Below are 14511 nucleotides of genomic sequence, written 5' to 3'. Positions count from 1 at the left end.
ATGTCTTTTCTCTGTATTTCCTCGAAACCTATTCAAAAATTGCTCTCTGTTAAATGCACCTACCTCAAGAAGATAATTAAATGTCACAAGTCATCAGCATAATCCGGTATGATTTTTTTAAAATCCAAGTCACAAGAATTGCAATGTGTGACATAGTTTGAAGAGTATCAAGGGATTTGAGTTACGCAGTATTCTTATGCGAGCTCCTAAAGTCTCTCCAATATAGTTGCAAATGGTGCTGCACTTTCTGTCCTATATTTTCCTCTTTCTTCACATGAGAAAAATGTTATAAAACGGATTAAAAAAAAAGAAAAAACATTTGCAAAAAAGGAAATAAACTTTCACATTTTCACTGGTCCTGATTCACAATTCACAGAGTTACATGTCTATTCCCTTCAAACTATATTTTTTGAGTGAGTTTATCTGAAAATGTGATAAAAAGAAGAGGAATGAAATCTTTAAAACTATTACCAATTTTTTCTGCTTGGGGGTGGATAGAGAGGAGGCAGGGATGTTGGATTTCTTTCTCAAAAACAGCTTGAATGTAGCTGAATCAAAGTTCTCCACTGCGAAACATCTCCATGATGTCTGTAGAGGCATGGAAATAGAAATTTATTGCAAAGACAGGATATACTTCAGCCCTGACCACATTTTTAAAGAGACAGAAAAAGATGCATGACAGTTTGGTCTAAATAATAAGAGTTAGGACCCAGCCCCAAGCTTTTCTGAGATTTTCTTTGAATTTTGTTGTTTTTTTGTGTTTTTTACCTGTATGAGACAGGCAGCTGCAGGGATCTGTCTGTTGAAGTGTTTCTGTCTTTGCTTTTGCTGCACCTTCAGGGCAAAGCCAGAGCCTAAAATTCCCTGTGAACAACAGCAACAACAAAGAGGAGATTTTTTTCTTGTTTATTTCATTTTTATCCCACAGACGTGGCCATGAATGTTAGCAAGAAAGAGTGTAGATAAGATGCTTAATTGGAAAAACATTTCAGTCTCCAAATCTTAGATTTATTTTTAAATAAATATTATGTTAAATACCATGTATGATTCTTGAAGTCAACTTTATTTTTGTAACATTCTTTTTCTCTTTACATTTTAGAGGCAGTGACAATATTAAATGCTGGTTAAATTAATCTGAGCACACTTTCAAAATATTCACATATTTTAAATATATTATAGGAACAAGAGGAGTAGATAGTTCATACTTGTCACTAAAAATATTAAAATGGTGTTTCTCACTGTGGGCCTGGTAAGGACTAAGCAGGAGAAAATGGATGGATAGATGTTTCTCACCTCTATTACTACAGATTCTGTATATAAAGGCAACTTTATTTAACCCATGTCAGACTTCTTTTAACATGCTTCTTTATGTTTACATCAAGCCTTTAAAATCATGATATAACCATTATATAAAAGTACTAACAAACAACAGTGAGAACAAAACACGTTGAACAGAGATCAGAGCAGAAATATGAAACAGCAACACAAAGCATACATTTTTAGGGCTTTATCTCTTCAGCTGGAAGTAAATCCCCTGTCACACTGTGACGATTTAGCCAGTGTATGCCTGACGTATGGAATATCTGGCAAACACACTGGCATATGTTGGATAAGTTATGGGTACGTTTTGTATAAGTTATGACGATGCTGAAGCACGCTGCAGTACGCTGAAACACACTGGTTCAGGGCAGCGTTTTGGTATAAAAGGGGTTCACAGGAGGAAAACATCTGTACTCCTCCAGACTTCATCAACATCATAGGGTGAGCATGAAGGTGAGTGTGAGGGATGCTCTCTGTGTTCACACCCATGGCCACGACCAACAAACTTCACAGCAGACATGATGCCAAATCTGCTGCGACTACAAACCCTCTTTCTTTCATTTTGTTTTTATTTATTTATTTATTCTATTTTTTTTTTTAGGCTGGTGGTAAACAGCAGCTAGTTTAATACTGTGACCAAAGAAATCTTTTTCTGCAGGCCGGATGCCTCCGGACACATTGGTGCCCCCCTCAGGACACTGGCGTGTGACGTTTCATGGGCATTATGCTGCCGTGCGTTATGCATAAGTTAGGCTGTTGTTACACATACACTGTGAACTCATTATGCATACACCCAAAGTTGAAAAAACACATAGAAAGTTCAGCATATGCCAGCATTTTATAAGATTCTGATACGTCTGGCTAAATGGTTAAGATGTGACAGGGGCTTAAGCAATTCAATGTGCACGGATATATAATTCCCAACATTTAATGTTGGCATTACTCCTTTAGATTTGACCTGAAAAAAAAACTAAAGATGAAGATTTAAAAAAAAACATTTTATTTTACTGAAGAACAGAATTTAAGGCACACAAATTTACACAGACTGCATTAAGATGTTGCTGCTTACATAAGTATTAAATATTTAGATACATTGTTAATGGGAGCATTTTCTCTAGAAATCAGTAAGTAAGACTCTTAGTCAGAGTGGTTTCTAAGCATAAGCCTCCACTGCTAAAGAAATAAAATAAAAAATAACATTCACTATATTAAATGAGGCTGCTGTAGATCTAAACAAGTGAGTCAATCCAGTCTGGTCAATTCAGTCTGAAATAAAAATAAAGTCCAAGATAATCTTTTCAGAAATCATTAGGTGCTTGACACTTATTCCCTCTATGATCTAATACTCATTCATATTTTAGGTAGTGTACTGATTTTCTTGATCATTTTATAGTTGTAGATAACCTAATCTGTTCAACATAATTTGCCACTGTAACTATGTCTAAAAATTGTCCTGGATAAAAATTCATAGGGTTAAGAAGCATGGCCTTAGATTTGGAACTATTTTTGTCCCTCTTTGTTAACAATCCAGTAAGTTATTGATGTCTTACAGTTCATATAGTTATTTTAAATGACCCTTTTTTGTTTAAGCAAAATAGAAAGACAGTGTGTATTTACATCCAATATACCGACTTTAGTTTTAACTACTTTACAGGGGAAAATTTCTTCCAGTCAGTGTCAGGGGGAGCAAAACAACAAACCAAATGTTTGCTTGCTTGGTTGATATGCCTGGGAGTCTATAATTTAGTAGCTTATGGTGCACACCTGTGGACTTAATTCAAATGTCAATTAATTTAACTCATGGCTTTTATTTTTTCATGTGTCATCTGTCCATTGAATACGTAATCCATCTCTGACAGACAGTCATGCTTTTAGTTTTGTTAGCTGTGCCTGTTATATCTATTATTCGTTTCTAGATAATTATGGATTATAGCTTACAGTATTATAATTCTACTACAAGACCTTCAAAACTAATCATTTGCATTTTCACAAAACAAAGAAAACACTCTCAATGTTTCCACTTACTGCAGGCAGGGCAAAAAAAGAGATTGCAAACACTGAGAAGCAGGATGCAATGGTCTTTCCAATCCAGGTTTGTGGTACTTTGTCTCCATAGCCAATTGTAGTCACAGTCACCTTAAAAATAAAAGCAGGAATAGAAAATCTCATCACTGCTTGATTTTGAAAACAACACCTACAAGCATACTAATAAATTTAAACAACTTCATATGAAAATTCTTTACAGTTTTAAGTTGAATAAAAAAAAGAAACATGTGAAGGATTTTCTGGTACAAAAGTTTACCACATCAAGCATTATACTTTGCAGTTGTTATAATGTTATGGTCAGTCTACAATACCTTGCAGAACTATAATTTACTTGATTTTTTTTGGTAATTTTTTCCCAAAGCATGATAAAAAAACCAACCAGGACTTAATTATATTTGGATTGTAATTCACTCCCACAAAATAGGGCATAATTGCCTATTTTAAGCGTTTCTTTGTCTTTGTGTTTGGGCACTCTTCTGTAAGTCTATCATTAACTTCCAAATTATTATGCTACTTACAAACTTTTTTCTGTACCTTGATCAACACAACTCTCCTTCACAACATCACCACATAGCAAATAAGAACAATCATGTATGTTTCAAATAATGGCTTGAAGTGGTATATGCCTGAGTATCCAAATATACGCAAATATACAAAGCCTCCCGAACAGGTGTAGAAACTTGAATCTTGAAACCCGTCTAGCTGTCTTTTAACAATATCTTCACCTAGTTTCAACCTATGCTTAAAAAAATTATATTTGAATGTTTTATATAAATCTGTGCTATAAAAAAGAAATCACTATTGTTTCATATAATTACATAGATACCTTAGTGAAGCATTCAACACTGTTGATCACTCTACTTAGCATACCGATTTAAATCCTACCTGTAGAACAGGACCTTTAATGTGTAAATAGGTAACTTTATATCAGAGGCCCCAAAAATCACATATGGTGTTTCCTAAGGATCCTTTTTAGGGGCCTTTTATTCAATCTCTACATGCTTCCCCTAACTTAGATAATTGTAAAAACAATAAGCAACCATAACCATATTGTACAGACAGCTGTACATTATAGGTGACTTTAAACCTCTTTAAGCATTGGATTAATGCATGGATCTGCAAGAATGTTCTTCAGCTAAATCAAGATAAAATAATAGTCTTTGGACCAAAAAAGAGCTTTCAAAAGTAAGTACACAGCTTTCACTGATACAGCCAGAAAACAAAGATCAGGCTAAATCTGGGTGTACAGATGGACTAAGACCTGAATCTTCAAAGGCAGATATAGTCAGTAATAAAGTTGATATTCTATCATCTAAAAAACCTCTCCGGGAATAAAGGACACATTTCTTAGTCAGACAAATAAAAAAATAAAAAATAAATGATAAATATAATTTATGTGTTCATCCTTAAGAAAATTGATTACTGCAAAGGTGTCTTCAGAGGTCTTCAGAGCTGTAGCTGATTCAGAATACTGCTGCCTGCATCCTCACAAAAACAAACAAAGTGAAGCAAATTACCCTAGTTCTAAAATCATTACATTTGCTTCCCACATGTCAGCAAACAGACTTAAAATACTTCAGATGGTGTGTAAATCAATTAATGGCTTAGCTACAAAATACATTATAGACTTGCTGTCAGTGGATCAACCACTAAGACTTCTAAGGACTTCAGGTTCATTCTACTCTGCATACCCAGAAACAAAACCAAACATGGAGAAACACATTTTAATGCTTATGCACCAGTAATCTGGAATAAACTCCCAGAAAGCTGTAAAAATTATTAAACCCTCAGTTTACTTTAAATAAATGTATATAAAACACATTGTTAAAGAGGAGCCTTTGAGTGTGTTATCCAGACACTATAAGTTTCTAGTCTGTTTGATTTTGAATAGTCATATATTTTTTTCAATTTTTCTCAGTCATAACTTTTTCATATAATATTCTGTAATTAATGCATCACTTCTATCCTCTTCATGTTTTTATTAATATACGCTATTTAAATTGTTTATATGCTACTGTATATCAGTAAAATTGCCTTGCCTTACTACACAGATAAAAAATAAATTAAGCAGATTGTATTTTTATCTATATACGGTATAAATATATTGTATAAGTTGTGATTCCTGGAAAATCATCATGTCCTTAAGACATGACCTATCTCAAACAAGAGGGAAATGCTCAAGACAACACCTGCTGTGTCAAATAAATTCACCGTCTTTCTGACCACATTATTATTGAACTTTTATCTTCTTTGGCTCTCTCTCCCATGTTCCTGCTGTAGAAGAGCACAAAATCACTGTGTGTAAAAATGGATAAATATCAGATAACAGAAACTTTCATTTATGTAAGAAAGATTATCGATGCAATTGAACATGTGTGTGCTTTTAACAGACCCTGGAGTTTTTAGAAAGCTGAAGTTCATCCCATGTTCTCTTCGATATTCGTGTTAGTGCCTGCATTAGCAGCCCACTGGATTTACCCACGAGTTTACCCACTCCTACTTCAAGAACAAAAACTCGGATAAAACACATACTGTGTTTGACTTCTTATAGTTCAAGAAATACTGCCTTAGGGTAGTAAAGGTACTTTAAAAGAACAATACTTTAAAAATCTGTTCATAAATAAAGATCAGTAGCAAATCTGTTATTGATTATAGTATTCAACAATATCCAAACTAACTATTCCCCAGCTATAAAGCAGTAATTTACTGAATTCTGAGGGACAGGCTGGAGCTGTCAGTGGTTAACTACTGTCTGTCCCCTTGATTGGGACTATAACACACTGGCTGCTACAATATGGGAGGACACAGGGCTGTATTACTGAGAGGCTGGTTTGCAGTACAGCAACCATGCAGGAAACTGTCCTGGCACCTTTCCTGTTTACCCTCCACACTTTAGACTTCTCCAGCAACTCCCCAGTTCTTGGACAACTCTGCCATAGTTTACCTCATCATAAGAAAGTACCAACATCTAACTTAAAACTGTGTTGAATGGTGTCAGCAGAGCGACCTCTTAATCAATTGGAGGAAAACCTAGGAACTGCTAGTGGACTTCCAGTCAGAGACCCTTCACACCAACAGAAGTGCTTATCCAGGGAACTGAAATTGAAAAAGTAGACTTTAATACAGCAAGTATCAAGTCCAGATTCTACATCCTCTGCTCGTGTACTTCTCAGGTCAGTTGCAGACCGCCTTTCGCATCTCTGTGAAAGTTCTTTAAACTCCAAAAGGTTTGAGTGGAGTCTCAAGGGACGAGAGTCTCATTAATTTACATAACTAAGCAGTTGATCAGTCAGGCTCTCAGCAGGTAAGTGTAGTTGTTGGGTTGTGGAATTTCGGGGTTCAGGTGTTCACCTGAACAGCAAACTACACTGGTGTCACAATACAACATTGCTTACAGGAACAGTCGGAGCAGTATCTACCTATTCAGGAGCTTGAGTTTTTTTTTTGGAGTGCAGTGTGCTCTCCTTTAGGCCTTTTGGATTCATATGGCATCAGTCATCGTCCATGGTATTCGGAAAAAGAGCAGAAGCTTCTGCACTGCTAAGAGGAAGAGGCTCTTGTATAGTGTAAGCACATCTGGGAGGTAAAGTCTGTCTTAGGATACCCCCTAAATACAAGTTAGGTGGTAATAGACAGGATTCCATTAAAAATAACAGCTGATAGGACAATGTTTCCCATCCGGCGCATCATGGGCTGCTTGAGCTCTGAATCACCTCTTGTGAAAGACTGCCCTGCCCTTGGTGCACCAAGAATAATTATTTCCCAATGTGGGACAATAATTCATGGCTCACACTGATTACTGTGCGGATGTGTTGAGAGTGCAACAAGGAACCCAGATCATAAATCAGTGTGTACACTCAGATTAGCCAATGGAATGATTTGATAAGGAAACTTTGGCCAGATGCCATGTCACTGCCCAATCTATATGAGAAGCACAATCCATACAAACAGCTCATTTGTGCATGTGCAACTACAAACAGATACAGATCACTACTGAATATGCTTCAGGACACATTACCACAGGTACTAAGTTTTATCCTTAATTGCAAACAAGATACTAGACTACATGAGCTATCCTTGAGATGGTTTCTGAGAGTTTTTGCTGAAATTCTTTGGTTACGTAAACTGATTGTTTCAGCAGTTGTCTGAGTGTCTGGTCTCAGACGATGTTGGAGATGAACATGCTGGATATGGATGTCCTAGGCAGGTGTGGATAGACGCAGTCTACCGTTCTGAGGCTGGTTGGATATACTGCAAATTTTGTAGAACACCTTTGGAGACGACTTATGGTAGAGAAATTAACATTTAAGACACTGGCTGACATTTCTGCTGCCAGCATGTCAATTGCACGCTCCCTCAAATCTTGCGAACATCAGTGGCATTGTGTTGTGTGATAAAACTGTACCTTTTAGAGTGGCCTTTTATTGTGGGAAGTCACAGCACCCCTGTGCACTAATCATGGTGTCTAATCAGCATCTTCATATGGCACACCTGTGATGTGGGATGAATTATCTGAACAAAAGAAATTGGTTCTATTGTGTATGTAGAAAAAGTTTTAGATCTTTGAGTTTATCTCATAAAAAAGGGGAAGCAAAACCAAAAGTGTTGCATTTATATTTTTGTTGAGCTTATATAAAATAAAAGGTGCAAAGGCAACAGAGACATTGAAAATTGCCGTATGGTCATTACATTTCATGTGTCCTAATCAAAAATACTTTTCTGAACAATATTTCCTGAACAGCAGTCCCTTTATTTAAAGTAATGTGGAAGTTGTCCCAGCTTTAAGGATGTTTGGTTTTGATAAACTTACAATGAACCCTCCCTCTAAAAAAGTTATTTTGTGATGACATTTTTCATCTTTTTCCTCTATAAAGTTAGACTTTTTGATGTTTTTAAGGTTTTGCATAAAACTAATACAGACAACTAGAGCAAAAACATTAATTTTTCTAGAATAAATTATAGTTCTGCATTATATTCCTTTTTCTATTTCTTTTATTTTATTTTTAATTTGATTTATTTTAATTTGTTTAATTCCCTAATATATTTTCTTATTTTAATCCCACCCATATTTGTTTGTAATAAATTAGCTTTATAGATTTTTCCTTGGGATGTTCTAGGTAACTGTCATGTTTGATATCGTTGCAGGTATAATTAAAAAAGATTTGCAAACAATTGTATTTGTATAAAAACTGTTAAAAAATGTATGTTATCTATTATTATTCTGGATACTATATGACAATGAATTTGAGTAGGGTTTTTTTTCTGTTTGCAGATGTGAACCAAAACTAATATCTTAATATATTGAGCTGTATGGTGATATACAATAATTATCTTAATATTGTTTTCTTTCATAAAATAATGATTTAAGGTAACTCTTAATCAAATCTTCTGCCCAAATGTCAAACAAACAATACTCTTAACAAGCTTTAAATAAACATGAGGACTAACTGAAACCTACAGTACCTACTGGCATTGTTAAAAGTATTGTTATACTACCACAATATTGTAATGTACATCCCTTTATTGTCCCACAATGGGGAAATTCATTGTCTGCATTTTCATACTTCGCTTGGGAAGTAATCAGGGGTAAAGGGTTTTGCTCGGGAACCCAGAGTGGAGGCTGTGGGTATCGACCCGGGTACATGCAACATTCTCAGAGCTCTTATCCACTAGGCCAACACTCCCCCTATATTTATTGAAATGGTTTATATTGACCATTTCAATATAAACAAAACAGTCTCATGTCTCTTTTTAAAAAAATCACTACATCTTTATAGTCTCCAACTATTTCCAAGCCCATATACAGAACATGCAGTGATGCAGCACAAACTTATAAAACATTTAACCAACTTTCAGTATGACTTTAACATTTCCTTCTAAACATAGAAGAAAATAAGAAAACAACTATTCATTGAGAACAAAAAAAAAATGGTTTTAGCAGGAAATTATCAAAAAGTACTATGCCTCTCTGTGGAAAACTAACAATCCTCTTTAGCAACCCAGCATCTTATTTGCTTTCACTGCAATGTGAATCATGCGCATTACCAGAAACTAAAATGCTCTGCACGAAGCAATAACTCATAATTCAGACAGAACATGCTGTAAGGATTCAGATTTTATCTTCTTCAGCTGGTTAATGTCTGCCTCTTTCATGAGTAGATGCAGATGAGTTCCATATTGTAAAGGAGCCGTTAGTATGGAAATGCATCTTTTCTACACTGATTTTCATTTCAATCAGCCATTTTGCTATGGGTCATAATAAGAAAAGGCATCAATTAAAATGACCTACTTCAGATAATTTTGGAAAGTCGGTTTAATTATCAGTAAATATAAATCACAAAAAAGTCCTGCACTATTTACCAGATGTTATTTCAGATTTACATTTTTTTTAAATGTAATGATTTGTGTTATATTGAATACTTTGTATACTGAATAAAGGTTACCTAAGGTTAGAGTCTTACTCTGGAGTCAGCATGATGGGAAGGTGTAGTTTAGTATTAAATGACAACAAATCTATATTGGTCTAAAAAATATGAATGTAAACCCCAATTTAGAACATTTGTAAAAGTTAAGTTCAAATATCTCCCTTGCTGTTGGATTATTTAAGCACGATCATTAACACAGTTGATGAACTACCAAAGTGTATAAATAAAACCAAGTAGAAATTTCATATGAATGAATGACATGTTTATGCATGAATGCAGTACTTTAAAAAAAGATGCACAATTCTATAACTCACATAATTATAAGATTTCACATTTGTCATGAGTTGTTTTGTATTTTGTAGTTGTGTCCTTCTTCCAGAAGAGCTGACATTTTGCTAAATGACTGATTCAGTATGTCATTAAGATCTGCAGTGGCATCTGATATACTACAATTTTTGTTAGTGGCACAGTCTGACTCAGGGGTAAATTTGCAGAGACATCTACTCCTCGGAAGACTGGCAACTATCATAAATGTTAATTTATGAATATTTTCTTCCTCATCTCTAAAAAGATTAACTTAAAATTATTCAGAAATTGTCTTCTAACCCTTTCCAGATTTCTAGGCAATAGAGATTGTTTTTTTCCACTGCCTATCAATCACTGTCATTGCTGATGCCTTTTACTAAGTGCACTTTATTAAAATAGCATCTTTCAAAGGATAAAAAACAACAAAGAGTTTCACAATGATATGACCATAAAAACAAAACAAAATAAAAACAGCATATAGGCCACATCATATAGCCTAAAACCAGATAAAAGCTAAACTAAATAAATGGGTTTTCAGCAGCTTCTTAACAGATTCAAGATGGTGTAAAGATGAAGGGAACACAAAAAAATCTCAGGGCCTGTTTTACTCTTTAGTAGGCTGTTGAAACACACTACACTCAAGATCAGCAAACTGCCATCTTTTTCTGCTTTAATAGAGTGAGTCAAACCTGCTAACAATTCACTAAGTGCATCAGCTAGGCTACTTTCCTTCTTAAGTACTACAGATGGAACACTTGTATGCTTAATTTTTTTTTTTAATAACTGTACAAATATATATACAATCAGCAAAAACCAACATGGGTAGACCTACCACTCCCCACCACAAAGCATCTGCATAGTTCCCAAAGCCAGTGGAACCTGTGGAATCAACTGCATCTTTCTCTGCCAGGTAGACGAAGTATGAGGAGAAGATCAGGCTCAGAAACCCAATATACAGAGTGGTGATCAGCTCCTGAAATACACACAAAGTATCATAAAAATTATTTCCAACTTATATCAACCACTCACTATTTTTAGGTAACCTCTAAATGTATAATGCACTTATACTTTTATTTGAATGCCTATAGTGTCAGTTTGCTTACATAAAAGATCTATACGCAATACACAGTAGAAATGTTAACAAAGGTACATATGGGACCTAGTCATGTTATTTAGATCTAATTTTAGAGGGTTTTATACATGACCTGCTTCACTTCTAAAGTATTTCTAAATTATAACGCCCAAAAAAAACCTTGTGCTCCCTAATGCTGTAGTTGGAGATCTGATAAAAATGTAAGTATATTTTATCTGATTTAGAGCCTCTTTTTAGCTGTCTTTAAAATCCGTAAAAAATAACATAATTATTAAACTCTATCAGTTGTTAGAGAAATAATTACCCCATCTAACAAAAAGTAGAGATAGTGTTGCCTCTAACTGTATACAATGTTATTCTTTAGATTTTATAACTGGCTCCAATTTCATACCAAATGCTGAGCTCTTTCAAGATGAAGCCTCTCCGAAGAAATCAAGGCAGTTCTGCTTTCCTTAGAAAATCCCTGGTCAGTCGAGACAAATGGCCATCATCATAAAACAATTGTTCTCAAGGATACTTCTTTTTAAAGGGAAGCTCTCCTGTTTACTTCTATTTGAATACTATTTTTAAAGACTGCTGCAAAGACAACAACACAATGCAATTAATGGTGCAAGGTTAAAAGCTAAATTCTCATCTAGGCAGAGTTATTTCTGCAAAGTCGCTCACTCGATAGAACTGATGAGTTTTTTTAAGAAAAAAAAAACTGTTACCAACTTAATCATAACTTAATTCATAAAGTGAACTTAACTGTATAGTTTCCAAGCTAGATTCTAACTGGAATTTATAAAAGTGACCTCTTAATGTCACTATGACTTAATTTAAGTGACTTAAAAGTTATGTGTATAAATTTGCTGGGTCAGATAATGGGCAACATGAAGCAAATTAAAATAATTCAGACATTTTCTTTATTTTTTTAATTCAAGATCCAACATTATTTTGAACAAAACAGTATCCCCTTTATATGACTATTTTCACATGAGTCATGTTAAAAGGTGTATTGGAAAACAGGAAATATAAAGTAAAAGAAAATTGTAGAATATGATCAGGTTGCACTGATTGCTCCCATATACAGTAGTTACAGTGAAGACAGAGTTGAGAGTGGATGTGTTTGCACTGTCCTTGATTCCATCAATAACACGAATAACTGATCCATAAAAAAGATATGTGAAAAGTATTCAAGGCACTTTTTTTTGTTTTTGTTTTTTTTGTTGGTAACATATCAAACGCAATGTATTGCAGCTTAAAAAAAAAAAAAAAAAGGTGGGTGGGTGGTGAAACCAATATTGCCCATGGAGCGAATAAGTACTACCACTGACTGCAACAGCAAAAAATAGGAAGCAAATGAAAATGAGAAAATGGTACAAACACAATCTGTACCCCTGCAGCTTTGTTTTTCTGGCCTCAATTAGACTGAAAGTCAGCGTGCTTTTCTCTCTCTTTATGCTGCATTTAAAAAAAGTACTTTATCCATAATATTTCAGCCTCAATAAATAACTACCAAAAATTATGCTGTGAGTTTGTAGATGCTGTTTCTCTGTTTATTTCTTTTTTCTTTGTTATTATTCCTCTTAGTTTCAACATTTGATTCACATCTACTCCTACAAATTATTTTGCTATTTTCACCATCTCACCTCTAAAACGTTCAGCTATATCTTTTAGTAGTGATATATTTTATAATTTTCGAAAGATTTAGCCCTATTCTGCAAAATTTCACTGCTACTGACATGAATGGTCTTTATATTTTCAGCAACAACCAACCATTCAACTTTTAAAACATTTCTGAAACCTTTTTCTATTAGCTCAGCTTTTTAAAAATCTTTTACAGTTTTAATTCAGTGATGCCTCAATCTTTTTAACATTTTTTTTTTTTTTTTACAGATTTTTGATTTTATAATTGAAGTCATTGACAGAATGTTTGTGCCGCTAGTGTGTCACTTTATGATGCACAAGGATTTTACTCATGGCAAACTAATTCTGCTCACTCACTCAACTTTTCCACAATCAAATCATAAATTAAAACGTAGGGATTATGTCAGGATTTCGATATTTATTATGGTTTTTCCTTTCAGCTGGGTAATTTGGTGGCAGTAAAACGCTCTTTCACTGAAAAAGCCTCAGACTAAGAGCTTTCAAAACGATTCACTTTATTACATTATCACAATGGCCACATCATTATTTGAAGAAACATGAAAGTTGTTTATCAAAGGCAATGTGTTCCACAGTCTAACACTCATATATGTATCTCTTACACTTTAGGATTTATTAATCATAGTTACATTTTTCAGACTTTGCAAAATTCCCTCATTTTTCAAAGAGTGCTGTGTGTTTTAAAAAGTACTTTATATCTTTGGATGCCATTGCATGGTGACCACTTGAGCCCACAGCTTGCCAACACACTGCAATTTCTCTGTTCTGAGTCGATCTGATCTGGAATAAATTCTGTTAAACTTTTACCACTGTTATTAGTGTTTTTTATGTAGTATTCAAGTGGTCAAACTAAGCAGAATGTTCCCAGGAAAAGAACTGGAAGGGAAGCTCTGAGGCATAGACACCAGAGCCCTATGATCATCAGTGTGCCCTCACAAAGATGGACTGTTCTCACTGCTGCTTTTTGGGAAGGTGCGTCAAAGCAGATTCTGCAACAAAAGTTTTGCCACCGCCATCAGACTGTTGAACAAGCTGATGTTAGGACCGACCCAGGCTTTGAACTTAGGTTGTGGGCTTGGCAGGTGGAAGTGGTAACCACTGAACTACAGTCATGGTAGACGGAAAAGATTTAAGTGCAGAGATGGGAGTCAAGAGATGTCCTTTTATTTTTCCCCATAACTCAGTTGAATGACCAAAAAAAACGCAGAAGAGCCACAATAGAAGTCCTGGGGCATTTCAGAAATAAGTAGTACAAAGGATCGAAAATAGAACAAAAATATGTTTGGTAACACCAAAAGTTCTCCTACACATAAAATAAGTATTAAGGTGCCAGATCCCAAAGTATCATAAGCACAAAAATAATTCAGAGTAGCTCACCAGGGACATGGATGCTAGACAAAGACTCAGTGCCTAACAAACAAAAACCAGAGCATAAATACACAGACTAATTGCACAATTGACTAGGGGTGTGGGAAATAATCGTTTTGGCGATATATCGTGATATTCGGCTGCCCAATATAATATCGATCTTTCACTTCTTAGTATCGATTTAAAAAAAAAAATGGTTACATAAAACATTGATGGGAAAATGGGCTACCTCTGCACCACGACTCTGGCAGAAAGCGCTGTGGAGCCCTTTAACTGTGCCTGCAGCACCAAATCTGTATTTGAGGC

The 14511-nt window shown here is 34.8% G+C and overlaps 1 protein-coding gene across 1 annotated transcript in view; it reads right to left on the bottom strand.

Annotated features, from left to right (window-relative positions):
* The window catches only part of kcnq1 (potassium channel, voltage gated KQT-like subfamily Q, member 1), a 68877-nt gene that overhangs the window by 25320 nt on the left and 29046 nt on the right, over positions 1-14511 (bottom strand). Inside the window, exons 6-9 of the mRNA XM_015397563.1 lie at positions 10930-11070; positions 3346-3456; positions 769-864; positions 472-588 (exon numbers count right to left, since the gene is read on the bottom strand). Of these exons, the coding sequence (XP_015253049.1) occupies positions 472-588; positions 769-864; positions 3346-3456; positions 10930-11070 (465 nt within the window). The remainder of the gene's footprint in view (positions 1-471; positions 589-768; positions 865-3345; positions 3457-10929; positions 11071-14511) is intronic.

Source organism: Cyprinodon variegatus, unplaced genomic scaffold, assembly GCF_000732505.1.
Source record: "Cyprinodon variegatus isolate N-32 unplaced genomic scaffold, C_variegatus-1.0 Scaffold871, whole genome shotgun sequence".
Classification (NCBI taxonomy): Eukaryota; Metazoa; Chordata; class Actinopteri; order Cyprinodontiformes; family Cyprinodontidae; genus Cyprinodon; species Cyprinodon variegatus.
The sequence above is the reverse complement of the archived record's forward strand: the minus strand, read 5'-3'. Positions and strand labels throughout refer to the sequence as shown.